The sequence below is a fragment of the Octopus sinensis genome, linkage group LG1 (genome assembly GCF_006345805.1).
Source record: "Octopus sinensis linkage group LG1, ASM634580v1, whole genome shotgun sequence".
Lineage (NCBI taxonomy): Eukaryota > Metazoa > Mollusca > Cephalopoda > Octopoda > Octopodidae > Octopus > Octopus sinensis.
The window spans coordinates 92,809,689-92,824,619 of NC_042997.1; the positions used below are offsets into that span (position 1 = coordinate 92,809,689).

The 14,931-nt window shown below is 35.8% G+C and overlaps 1 protein-coding gene across 2 annotated transcripts in view; it reads right to left on the minus strand.

Annotated features, from left to right (window-relative positions):
* The window catches only part of LOC115216422, a 128,237-nt gene that overhangs the window by 54,530 nt on the left and 58,776 nt on the right, over nucleotides 1–14,931 (minus strand). For both annotated transcript variants that reach the window (XM_029785758.2, XM_029785748.2), the window contains exon 7: nucleotides 10,069–10,139. In XM_029785758.2, the coding sequence (XP_029641618.1) occupies nucleotides 10,069–10,139 (71 nt within the window). The remainder of the gene's footprint in view (nucleotides 1–10,068; nucleotides 10,140–14,931) is intronic.

A 14,931-nucleotide genomic window follows, 5' to 3' on the forward strand; every position in this document is an offset into this window, starting at 1 on the left:
AAACCTGGGTATATATAGAGTCGGGAGGAGGGACCTACATGATAGCAATGATACTGTGGAATATGGCCATGAGAACAGGATTGGGGAGTGAGAGCTAGGCATAGTGTATGAGGGAGGAAATGTGAGGAAGTGAAGAGCTGTGGAGATGCAGGGTTTCTTGGGGTAGGGTGAGTAAAAAATTTTCTTGTTACATATGGGTGGAACACACAAGAAGGTGGGGGGGGGGGCAATTTGGGCTAGCAGAGCGCAATGATACAGTGGCACAGGGCCAAGAGGACAGGATAGGGGAGTGGGAGGTAAGCATAGTGCATGCAGCAAAAATGTGAGGAAGAGATGTAGAGACGTAATTTGGTTTGTTGTAGTAGTGTGTGAGTAGTTTTCTTGTTGAGTATGGGTAGAACACACAGCGCTTCTAGAAATGTTTCGCTAATGTGAATGGGTCTTCTCTAGAACTTCATATCGCCAGACATCTTGGTCCATTGTCATTTCCTCCATGAGGCCCAACATCCTGAGATTGGTCCCTACCACTTCATCCCACATCTTGCTAGGTCTCTCTCTTCCATGGGTACCATCCACTTTCAGTGATCGGCACTTCTTTATGCAGCTGTACTCATTAATATGCATCACGTGTCCAAACCAACTGCATGCTACATTTGATTCCTCTTATGCCCAACTTTTCTCTCAATACATTTGCACTTAGCTGTACATGTGCACTGATGTTGCACATCCAACAGAGCAAACCACCTTCACTTCTCTCCAGTCTACACATGTCTTCTGCATTCAGAGCCCATGTCTCACTACCATGGAGTACAGCCATTCCCACACAAGCATCCTATAGTCTACCTTTCACTCTGAGAGAGAGTCTTTTGTTGCCAACAGAGGTAATAGCTTTCTGAATTTCCTCCACCTAATTCTTATTCTAGAAACAATACTTTTAGAACATCCTCCACCATTGCTAATTTGATCACCTCGGTAACAGAAACAATCTACAACCTCAAGAGAGCATTTGAGAGAATCTAAGTCTCATGTGCCCGTAGTGCTTATTGTTTCTGTACATCTGCCACATACAGAGACAACTTTATCTGTTAATCTACCTGTGATTCCACTGCACCTCTTATGTGTCCATAGTTTACACTGGGTGCAGCAAATGGAATTTCTTCTAACTCCTTTCATACATATTGTACAGGGCCATTTACCTGACGGAAAGAGAGTTTATCTTCTTTCTTACTAACAACAACTTTGGTCTTAGCTAGGTTAACTTTAAGGCCCTTTGATTCCAGATTTTGTTTCCATACCTGAATTTCTCCAATTCTACTAAAGATTTTGCAATAAGAGTAGGGTCATCAGCATATAGCAGTTCCCATGGGCACCCAGTTTTGAATTCCTCTGTTATGGCCTGGAGGACTATAATCAAGAAGAGTGGGCTGAGAACTGAGCCCTGCTGAACCCCTACCTGTGCGCTAAATTCATCACTGCATTCATGGTTGACTCTCACTTACTGACAGCACCACTGTACATGGTTTGTACAGCTCTAACAAGCCAATCCTCTACTCCTAACTCCCTTAGAGACCACCATATAACAGAGCAGGGAACTCTGTTGGAAGCTTTCTCCAGGTTGATGAAGTACAATGGCTTACTTTTGGCCAAGTACTTTTCCTGCAGCTATCTCACTAGGAAGAATGCATCTGTGGTACTCTTCCCAGGTACAAAACCAAACTGCATCTCATCTAGTTTAAGGAAGGTAGCAAATAACTACATCACTTGAACGATGGTGATATTTGTTTGCAGCTAGTGTATAATGTCAACACAAAGGGGTTGAGAGCACAAACCCGCACACATGCATACAAATACCAAATACAGTGGGCTTCTTTAGTCATATTTGTATGCATGTGTGAGTATGGGAGGACTGAGGCTATAGCTAAAATCACTTACCCAAGGTACTGCACAGTGTGACTGACCTCAAAACCAAATTGTTGCTAAGCAAACTTCTTAACCACAAAGCAATGCATGTGCCTATATATATATACATGTGTGTACACACACACGCTAACATACATATGTATTTCTCTCTTTATATATATATATGTCATCTTGAGCAAGTCGCTGAGTTGACGATTGCCACATGTCATGGTTTCGAAAACGAAACTGATCTCCTCCCTTGGAAGATATGTGTGTGTGTGTGCGTAAACACATATACACAAACTCAACACGATATTCAGAACAGCACCTTAGTACTGAAATTTCATTAAGTGTCTAAGTGCTCAATTATATATCCATTGACCTTACACTTATGTAAGTCAATTTGTAAAGCCTATTACTACTTCAGTAAGTGGAAACCACTTCTATGATGGTCAAAATGAGAAAAGTATTCTGTGAAGAAATGCAAACACAATCACTATAACTGCAGATAATCACAGTTCAAATCAACTAAAGAACGTTTTTTGAGCAATATTTGGATGAAAGCCAACTATTTAATGACAATAATATTTGGATGGGAATTGTGTATTCATAGACAATAATATTTGTGGAGTGTCTTTTCGTGATATTTTTGATATTAAGTAAGTGGGTATATTCTGGTGTTTTCGATGGTGTGGCTGAGTGATAAGAAGTTTGCTTCGCAAGTACATGATTCCAGGTTCAGTTCCACTATGTAGTACCTCAGCTAAGTGTCTGCTTTAACTGACCAAAGCCTTGTGAGTGGATTCGGTAGACAGAAACTGAAAGTGTCTTTGTTTGTGTTTGTCCCTTATGGCAATCAGAGCTGGTTTGTTTACATCTTATAACTTAGTGGTTTGGCAAACAAGACTGACAAAATAAGTACTGGGCTTTAAAAAGCAAGTACTGGGGTCAAATCATTCAACTAAAACCCTTTAAGGTAGTGCCCCAGCATGGCTATAGTCCAATGGTTGAAACAAGTAAGAGATAAATGATAAGAGATCTCATTCTCCAAAAATTTGTCAGTAGATGGTTTGCTCACTGAACTAACATTTGCTGATTAGAAGACTGAAGGTGACAACTATTTTGTTTGAAATATTGTGCTTAGGTTGACTTAACCTTTCTTTCCTCAGAAAATCAATAACAGCAAGGTAACTAAAATGAGGATTGACTCAAGTTTTGGGTATCAAATTAAGCTCCACTTTTTATTTCTATTCTTTTTCCTTTCTTTTTTTGTTGTTGATGGGTGGCAGAGATTAATTTGATATTGCAACAGATGAATAAGACTGAAATTTAGCAAATGTAATTTTAACTCTGCTTTGTCAGGCTAATAATGTTGGGACATCATGAATTACAATAATTTCAAAAATAAAAAAAATAAAAAAAAGAGAGAGAGAGAGAGAAAGAGAGAAAAGGTTTTATACTATAAAAATTTTTAAAGATATATGATGGTAAAACTTACAGCACAAAAATATATACTAGACTTCTACAGCTTCTTTTGGCTCTTGTAGCTGCTATGTGTGCATGCATGAGAAGATTCCGGTGCTGACTTTATGCATGTGTTATTTGCGTCACAAATTATATGTTTATTCAAGGGTTCTTCTCAAACTTTTTTTTGCTTTGTATAGCAAGCATCTCTTCCTATAAGCAGTTTTGGTTGCACAAAAAAATTGAAGAGCAGTTAATGGACTAAGAAAAGTGGGCATCATTTGACACTAATTGATGATCAACTCAACTGTATGAAGGCAACAGCGGTAGTCAGTTTTATTTTTCATATTCCACTCTTCTTGCAAAGATATTGAAGATATTTCTATTATATAAATGTAGTGAATATGGCTCCAATATCTTCAGCAATAACTCATGCCAATGAAGGAGTTTCTATGCAGTTGCTTGACCTTCTCAAGATAGTAACCAAATCTTGTTAAAGAAACTTACCACTGCTTTTAAAATGAAAACTAAATCTGCTGTAAACTAAACTCTATGGAGACTTTTCATTCTTATATTATCAAAATGCACTTAATTAGATAGACAACGATAATTAAAACTTTTAACACTGGGAGCTGTTCTATATTTTTATTTATATTTAGCACTGTATATAATATTAGTTGATATACATTTGTGTAGTTAAAAACTTGCTTCTCAACCACATGGTTTTGAGTTCAGTCCCACAGTGTGGCACCTTAGGCAAGTATCTTATGCTATAGCCTTGGGCTGACTGAAGCCTTGTGATTGAATTTATTAGGTGGAAGTATCCATCATGTGTGTATATGTGTGTGAAAGTGCTTGTGCCTCCTTTAATAGATAGGAGGGAATATACATTTAACTATAAAAGTTCTATACCATAAGTAACTGAAACTATTGCCAAATCTTGAAGTGCCCATAACTGCAATTCTGAAAGAGTTGTTTGAAGTAAAATAGCAGGAACTAAGCACACTTCGGTGCGATAAACAAAGTTTAACCTTATTTTAGAAAGAACTTCCTATTAAAAGACGTTCTGTTTGTACCATATACATTTCTTCTTTTGCAGTTTATTGAGCGAATCTCTTAAGAATTTTTCTATTCTGGTTCTTGAATATCATGATGATTAATACTAAATCAGTGGATTAGAGTTCAATATTATATATTAATAATTAATTTATTACCATTATTAATGATGTAATTAGAAAGAAAAAAATGTTGCATTGGGAGTAAATAATTAGTGATATTTCAGTGACATTTGTACACACCAACAATCAAAGTTATATCAGGATATATTGATTCTGAGCAAGAGTGAAGTGGTCATATGATTACATGGATGTTTGCATTAGTGATATAGGCCCTATAAATGAACTTAGAAACAAAAGCCCATTGAGTAATTTTCTTCTATTTCTTCCAGGATGAGCAATGAGAGAAGCAATGCCACCTTCATTACCTTAATGCAAGAGATGAAGGCAGATATCAGAACATCTTTCTTGATGCTTCTAAGTTACAGAGACTGCTGGAACACTCATTGAACTCTGAGACAAGAAATCGATGCCAAAGAATTCATATCCCTTAAATATATTTCAAACTACCTTCATATAATCAAAGAGCTATGTTCAATCTACCTGGGCAAATGAAAGTGATATAAAAGTTGTCAACAAGTAAATCCCATTTTCACACTGTACACCAATGGTAAATTCCATCCAAATTCATGTCATCATCCTCTTCATCATCATAGTTTTTGAATTTTTGCATTTACTTTTCTATTATTGCAAAGGTCAGATGGAATTCATTGAGGAAGATTTTCTGTAGCTGCATGCCCATACTTGTTTCTAAACAAGGTAATATTTTCCCATGGCCAGACATGTCTATACAGAAGATTGGAAATGAAGGACACTACTTGCACGACGATGAGTTACAGATATTGCATCCAACAGTAGAAACCATGGCAAAACAGACAGTGGAACCTGGTGCAGCCCCAGCCTTCCCAGCTCCTGTCAAGCCATCCAACCCATGCCAGCATAGAAAATGGACATATGACGATGATGATATGTATGTGTACAATAGGCTCTGTGAGTGTGTTACTGTCTCCTTGCTTTAATTTCACACGACAATTGTAAATGAATGTTACCACCATGCGCTTCATTACAAATTTTCTGTTAAAGCATGTCTGGTTATGGAGAAGTATTACATAACTTGGTAACAGGTGAAGGTTGGTGACAGGATGGGCACCAGCTATAAGAAATCTGCCTCAACAAATTCCACCCAACCCATGCAATCATGGGAAAGTAAGCATTAAATAATAATGATGATGATGATGAATGAAATTAGGACAAATAAGGATCAGCCACATTACAAGTCTAAATACAGCAAAACATTAAAAGCAGCATAAAATAATGAGTTCAAATGTTCTATAGCTGGATTCTGAAGATAGCTTGAGGGTAAGAAAACTATTAAATACTCAGAAAAGTAAAGTAGAATAGTCACAAGGGAAATGTAGGTAAAATAAGCAAATGCAGATATGCTGCTGTTGAAGCTGACTGTGTCAAGGTTAAACATGAAAGAAAAGATTTAAGTTCTAGAGTACAGTCAGAGTAGCAAGATAAAAGTGTTTATAGTAGTTATGAGATAATGGTTGCTGGCACCAATTCTATTTAGAGAGAATACAAGATTTAAAATACCAGGATGAAAGGAAATATCAACACAAAAAGAAACAGATACAAAAAGTGAAAAATATTGTGTGTGTGTATATATATATATATATATATATATATATATATATATAAAAAAACACAAGATGTAAATTAACAAGCAGACATTCATTGAGAAGATCTGTGAAAAATGTCTAAAATTTGACACACACACGCACACACACACATCTACAAATAGGTATCTGGGTAAGCATGCAATCATGTTGCAGGTAGCATTTAGCAGCTTAAAGGAAAGAAGAGCAACAGCTTATACCAACAAATATGGACATGTGAGCTTCAACTGCTAAACTGAAACAGTACACAACACACATATATAAAGATAGGAGGGAAAAAGGCACATTTTTCTAAGGTCATCACCTTCATCGTGTACAATTAGATATTATGATTTCTTTGGCCCATCTACAAGATTTTTTGCGTAGTTTATCAACGCCACTGTCTAACTGGTACATATTTCATTAAAAGCAAAAGCAATATGCTGCTGGAATACAGTGAATAGAAAGCTATTGAAGTCATTGTGATGAATAAGGTTAAAGTTCTTGTTCCAGTTTATTTTTCTTAAATTTAGCAATTTCTGTTTTGCTATACAATATGAATGTTATTCAGTTATATTTACAATAACAAAAGAACCTTATAAGATCTAGATATATTCTCAATTCTTATACATATACTATTATAAATATGGTCTTAGCAAATACCTTTTCCTCACTATTATCATTATTCAACTATTGAAATACAAACAGTACATGGTTTAGTAGGAAACAATAACTACAACTGTCTAATGTAGCACATTTGCTCAAGGTACACAGCAACCACATGATTGCAAATCAAAGCTCTTAATAGCCATATGTACTCTGAGTTGAAATCCTGGTGAGAGGTGAACCTTGCCTTTCATCCCTTCAGGGTTAATTGGGGTCAATTGTTCTCTCACTCTTTATCATTCTATCTCTCTCTCTCTCTCTTGTCACAACCATATGGCCTGAAAATTACCTTAAAGAGTGTACAAGTCTGTGGAATATTTCAGCTGTTTATACATTAATTTCATGAGTAGGAATTCAGTTAATCAAATAAATGCAGGTTTATCACTAAAACCAATGGAGAATTCACTAGCACATATAAGTTTCCAGTACTGGGTTTAAAATCTTTCCATAGGTTACTAATAATAATGAGAAAACAGACATCACCAGTGGAATTATTACTCTGTCAAATGTAATGCTTATATTATTCATGTTGTTTTGAATTTATCATGCATTATCTAGTAGAGTTTCATTTTTCTTTAGAATGACATTGTGGGGTAGGTGTGAGAGGCTAGATCTTGCCAGTTTAAATGGTAAAGGGTTAAGCTTGACACATCTACAGTCACTCTGTGGGACAAATCTTCCATTCCACAAGTACAACAAAACTTCACAAAAAGTAATTCAGTAATTATTCTTAATTAGTATAAATGGTGTAAATGGTCTAATATTCTCAACTTATTTGACTCTCCCACACAGCATCAACCCTGAAGTATGTTAATATGTAAATGTATAATGTATCTGAAAGAACAGTACCCTCTCTAATTAGTTCAATAACAGATCAATAGAGCAATCGTTGGTAATCATGGGAAGACTGATATAAGCAAAGTTATTGCTCTAAACAACAGCAAAATATTCTCTAAAGTCTGGCATAAAAAATCTCGAAATAATTAGCAACAACATCTAAACTCAAGGGCCAACCAGAGATCCTCCATACCAGGGGTTCTGAACCAGGGTCCATATAAGATTTTCTTGTTAAAATTTATCAGCAATAGATTGGTTATACTTCTACAATACACAAAATATTAAAATTTTTTAATACAATTCCTAATAATATTTGATTCTAAAAATACAGTGGGATGTTTTTTAGGAACATTGAATGGTTATGGAGGTCCAGTAGAGTAAAATAGGAACCAAATCACTGCAAATTGGACTTAAAACAGGAGCTAGATTAACCAAAAGACTACTACCCCAGTGTGATTCTGTTGGATGTTGTAGCTGAGAAGTATTGACCTAAGCAGATGTAGTTGTCAATCTTGATGTAGTTGGATGATCATGTACTCAAACTTGTTCTCCATTTCCTTATTGAGTGTTTTTTGCTACACCTGGTTTAGCTACATTACTTAACAAAGTCCTAGGCACAATGTGCCAGAATGAAAGCTTGGATGGTCATGATTAGAACGCTTTTTCTATCACAGATCTGCTAAGTGAGAGCTGAGCTTGGTTTAAATGACTTCCAAACTCTTCTAAAAGTGAAGAGGAGAAAAAAGACCATTTACTGCACATAAATGCTGTCTCAAAATTACCACCTCTGGAGCTCATTCTCAAAATAGCAAACACAATTGAAAGCATAAGCTTCCTGCTTTAAATTTTGAGTAATTAATGATCTATGGTCAAGTTATTAAAAAAATAGCTTGTACATGGTTGCAGTTCCTGATGAAGCAGTTAAAAATCAGGTTATTTTACACGTAATAAATATCATAAAAACAGTTATATGATGAATGTGTAAGCTAGGAAAATTACTATAAAAATATTTTTTAAAAAATTGCTATTATGGGTAGAAACAGAAATCTAATTAATAGAAAAAAAATTAATTTACATTTAACCCTAATTGCATTTGGCAGACAGACAACTGGTGAGAAGGGATGATTTTTCTATACATTCAACCACACATGGACTTTAAACTATAGACCAAAATATGCCTAGAACAGCATATCTGTAAGTTAATACTAGTTAGAGTGTCAGGACTGTAGTATCATGTTCTTATTGGAGTAGCTGGTGTTAATTAATATTGACATGTCATACTGCTATCACTTATCAAGTTAATGATACCAATTTCTGGTTTCAAATTTACAATACAGTTTTAGCTCAATCAGCTTTAAAATGTTTTAAGATTTTCTTTTTACAATGTTTGATAATTTTCTGCTCACAATATAGCAAATATTCCACAAGTGTTTTCCTTGTTTTTTTTATTATCATTAATTTTATCTCTGATAAAGGAATGACAAAGGTAATTCATCTACTGTAATAAAATTAATGCATCATTGTAGGGAGTCAACAACCTCTTTAATTTGACAGCATGATAAAATACACATGGCTCATTCTGTTACATATGTTGGTGCCATGAAGGGCATCTAACTGTAAAAAGAAAAAAGCTTTGCCAAAGATGATAGAGATGATGGTGATAATGATGATAAAATGACGAGGACATTGACATCATTGTGACAAGGATAACAGTAATGGTAGAGATAATGATGAAAGTGGATCTGTCATTGAATAGCCTCAAGCAGATCTACTGCAGCATAGTGGTGATGACCAACCTAACATTTAAGAATGGCCTATCATTGCAGATAAAATAATGCATCAGTTAGATTGCATAATTTTTTTAACCTATGGAGATTCTACAGATATTCTGACATATCTGAACAGTTTAAACTTTCTAAACGTTCTCTCACCAACCCATCTGCAAATCTAGAAAACGTAAATGTTATTTTACAGATGATTGCTGTAATGAACTGAAATCCATCAATCAAGACAAAATCTTCAATGATGCCTGAATGGCATATAAGTTATGCAATTTATTATTTTATCTCATGAAAGATGTCAAAAAGAAGCAGAATTTACTACACAGTACAGAAATCCATTAACCCTTTAGTATTCACATTATTCCGTCAAAAGTAATGCTTATTTATTCACACCGTTTTGAATTATTCATGCTTAATTTTGTAGCTTTGAGATTATGATGAGGTAACTGTTAATTTTTAGAATGATATTGAAGAGTTGGTGTAAGAGGCCAGATCTGGTCAGTTTCAACATAAAACAAGGTAGAATATTTTGGCTGGATATGGCCTGTTTAAATGCTAAAGGGCTAATAGATGAAACTCAGAAGAATTACTCCTTGCTTAGTGACGGTATTTTGGCAAACAATAACAACAAAAAATTGTACTTACCCTTCCCTGAGAACATGGTATTCAAAATATTCAACAGCTGCCTTAATACCAATAAATATGTGTTTCATCAGCTAATAAAATACAGCAAAAAAAAAAATGCTCACTTTAGAAAAGGATTAGCAAGACTGGGAATAAAACTTCCCTACCAATCTCAATCTGTAATTGTCTCTAGTTCCATAACAGTTGAATGTGAAACTTCTATCAAAACATTTTATGTAAAAGAAATAAATTGCATTTCAAACAGTAGATTTATGTAATGACTTAGAAGTAGAAAACAAGCATCCATTATTTTTAGGAAGAGCCACTGTAACTGAAGGGAGGGAGGGGAGAGAGAGAAATGGAGGAAAAGATTTGTGGGTTGTTTGGTTAATATCAGCACTTAACGATTTTTATCCCCCAGACATAAAGTATCCTGATAACATTGTCCTTATTTTAAAGATGATATAGTGTAATTCGGGGCAGATAAGGGAGCTACTTCTAGCAGGTTGAGCGACCACAATAAAAAAGGAACACATAAGGAGTTATCTTCAGACAGGAATCCTGGTCCGAAAGGTGGTGTTGTTAAACTGGGTGACATATTAAATGTAATGATCAATAAGAGTGGGCCATCTGCTGAGTTTTATGCTTAGTTTTTGTTTATTCAGTTTTACTCAAAAGGATATAGTAGAGGACACTTGCCCAGAATTGTGTGATTGCAAAACCAACTTCTTAATAACATAGCTATGCCTGCCAAAAAAACTTTTCATATTTGATCCTCCTATCTATCACATTTCAGGTGACTATTATACTAATTATACAATACAGAACTTGATTATTTTGAAAATTCATCTAAATATATGAGTAGGAAATAAATAAATGATTAGGAAAAGTGATATAAGAATTATATTAAATGGAGATGTTTGTAGCAGCAATATTTGGCAATTTCAAAACTTAGAAATTGAACCTGGATCACTATATCTGACATAAAAAAGGAACTAAAGAACAAGATTGCGATTAACTAAAATGCTTCCAATGTCATCAGACCATTTGAGACTTCTTGTGGAACCGGATATAATAGCAATTTCATCTTTGGTGCCGTCTCTGACCAAGGGCATCACTATGTATTCAGTATATCTTTAGCCATTACAGAGTGGAGAGCAGTTAGCAAACAGTAGCAGTGAACCAGCAGCAGACCAAAGCGGTATCACAATATAAAAGCAATGGACTGCGGCAGCTGTAACACACCGTAACCAACTAACTTCAAAAAACTCTCAATGGTGACTAATACCATACCCAACAACATCTCATATAAACATCATTTCTGTGTCATGCATAGTAACAAAAACACTTTTGCTCACAATAAAAATATTTTCACATTTAAAATCACAACTAGATTTTTGTGTTCTCTATACTAACATGTTATTTGTTTTCCAGCAGCTTTTTAGGTCAATTTCTGAGCTTTATTTACTCCATCTTTATGCAGTACTCTACTGCAGAACAGAAACTCAAGCTCAGTTTCAGTTACCAGTTTTAACCCGTGCACATAATTAATTCTATAACTCCAGTTATATGGCAGCAACAAGTTTTGGTTTACTTAATTTAATACATTCTTCTTTCTACAAAATAATGATAACTAATCTGAGATAAATCTTATAATTAATTCAATGTATGTGTGTGCATGTATGTATGTATCAGGAATGTAATATGAACTTTGCATTGTTAATTTGTTTTTATTATTTTTCCACCTGCATGCCTAATTAAATATGCTTTTATTAAAGATGCAAGATTTTCAGCTTCAATAAAGGTGTGTATATATATCATCGTCATCGTCTGCTTTCCATGCTGGCATGGGTTGGACAGTTTGACTGAGGGCTGGCAAGCCAGAAGGCTGTACCAGATTTCAATCTGTCTTGTTTCTACAGCTGCATGCTCTCCCTAATGCCAACCACTCCGAGAGTGTAGTGGGTACTTTTGATGTGCTACCGGCACGAGGGCCAGTCAGCTGGCACTGGCATCGACCATGCTCGAATGGTGCTTTCTGTGCCACCAGTACGGGTGCCAATTAGGCAGTACTGTCATTGGCCACAATTATGACATCACTTGCCTCAACATGTCTTTGCAAGCGCAGTTTATTGCCCAATGATTGAAAGGTACTCTTAAATGGGATGGATATTCTGCACTGGCATAGGCCATGGTTACGGTCTCACTTGGCTTGCTGGATTTTCTCAAGCACAGCATATCTCCAAAGGTCTCGGTCACTTGTCATTGCCTTGGTGAGGCCCAATGTTTAAAGGTCATGCTTAACCACCTTATCGCAGGTCTTCCTGGGTTTACCTCTTCCACACACTGTCTTGCAAAATGAAACACTTCAAGTCTTTGGTCCTCATGATGCAGAACATTGGCAAATTTTTTCTTATCTGCTTCCCCTCTAGCTATGTAAATGTGAGAAGGAGAATTATTCATAGGTATTATAGCCCCAGTCAGCTTGGCTGAAATACATAGCACAGACATAACCAACTGACTAAGAGCAAGTTATTAAAATATTTGCATTTTGAAATATTATTACACTTTTTTCTTCTATTATTTCTTTTAGCACGAACAATTAGTGATTTTTTAGTAAATCTTAATGTTTTCTACTGTTTACCTCATTCTAGCTGTCATAGTATCTAAGCTTATCAAAATAGAAGCTTGAAATAATATTTATAAAGCAACATTTGATTACAGAGTGAGAGAGATACATACATACACAGACATAATCTATATATCAAACAGAGCATGGACAATTTTTGTGTCTTTCATGAAATATTATAGTTGCTTTTCCCCAGACACATAAAGACAAACAAAAAATATCAGTAGTTTTTTTCAGAAATATGCCCACTGACAAAATTATACAATGACTTGCTACATTTCTATTGTTTTACTTTTTATTTTGGTATAAACAGATAGATTTTATATTCGTGTTGCATTTTTCTAAGTATTTAACTGAAACAAATTAATTTTTGTAATTCTCTAGGGAAAATGATGCTGACCATATAAACTTTTGTAGGCAGTGATAAAAAAAATATCATTAAAAGGCAAACAAAAGAAACAAAGAGCAGTTTAATAATTTTGAATATTCATTTAATAAAACAAAATAGACATTGGCCACTCAGCTCACTTGTTATATTTTGGAAACAACTAATATTTTATGCCAGCAACTCTCAGCAATACTTTGTACTGAATGGCATTTTACAAGTGCCCACTCCTTATCTCCATAGGTTTTGAAAGGAAAAAAAAATAATCCAGCAGATTATTTTAACTGAGTGGATATTGTTGATGGAAACTGAAAGAATCTCCTTGTATATACGACACGTTAAAAGCACCATCCGAACGTGGTAGATGCCAGCGCCGCCTGACTGGCGTCCGTATCAGTGACACGTAAAAGCACCAACCGATCATGGCAGATGCCAGCGCCGCCTGACTGGCATCCGTGTCAGTGACACGTAAAAGCACCAACCGATCGTGGCCGTTTGCCAGCCTCCTCTGGGCCCTGTGCTGGTGGCACGTAAAAGGCACCCACTACACTCACGGAGTGGTTGGCGTTAGGAAGGGCATCCAGCTGTAGAAACACTGCCAGATCAGACTAGAGCCTGGTGCAACCTCCTGGCTTCCCAGACCCCAGTCAAACCGTCAAACCCATGCTGGCATGGAAAACGGATGTTAAACGATGATGATGATGTATGTGTGTGTGTGGTGCCTACTGGCAGGTTTGTTCAAACTTTTAGAAAAATCAGTCAACTAAATGTAGAGATATTGCTGTCAACAGGTAACAGACTGGTTTGCACCTCTGAGGACATGTGAAATAAGCCATCTTATTACTTGATAAACAGGCATGGGTTAGCAACAGGAAGGGCAGCCAGCAGTAAAATAATCCCTGAACAATATATCTGTGTCGGTGGCACATAAAATCACCTACTACACTCTCGGAGTGGTTGGCGTTAGGAAGGGCATCCAGCTGTAGAAACACTGCCAGATCTGACTGGCCTGGTGCAGCCTTTGGGCTTGTCAGACCCCAGTTGAACCGTCCAACCCATGCTAGCATGGAAAGCGGACGTTAAACGATGATGATATCTAATCCATGTTAGCATGCAAAAATAGATGTAAAATCAAATGGAGAAGGTAATTTTGTGCAAAGGGTCATTATCCATATTTTCTTCTACTTTCTCATCCAGTGTGTGGCACTTTTTATATATGCCAATATCTAAAACTACACAGGATAGTATATGAGTATACTAGTGCCACCTATGTTAAATTTTTATGGAAATTACCAAAGAACGTGAAGAGTTATATACAGTACCTTGTCACATTAGCAGTCATGTTCCGTTTAATGATAACGTAGTATCTTATTTAGATTCTAATACCAACAAAAACATTTTTGAACATATCATACCTAGTTTAAATATTTCTGAGAAAAACCCTAACCCTTCTAAACACTTAGTGTCCTTTGTGAGCTCACAATTCCCTTCAAGAGACACCTAAGTTATGAACCACTGGTTTACACTAATTAATAATATTGGTTTATTTTGGCACAAGGCCAGCAAATTTAGGTAAAGGAATAAGTCAAGTAAATTAACCCCAGTATTCAACTGGTACTTATTTTATCAACCCTGAAAAGATGAAAGGCAAAGTCGACCACAGTGGAATTTGAACTCAGAACATAAAGACAAACAAAATGTTGCAAAGCATTTTGCCCAGCATGCTAACAATTCTGCCAGCTTGCCATTTTACCACTAAGTAATATTAGTTTCAAATTTTGATACAAGGCCAGAAGTTTTGCAGGAGGGGCTAAGTCAATTAAAATGACCCCAGCACTCAACTAGTACTTATTTTACTGATCCAAAAAGG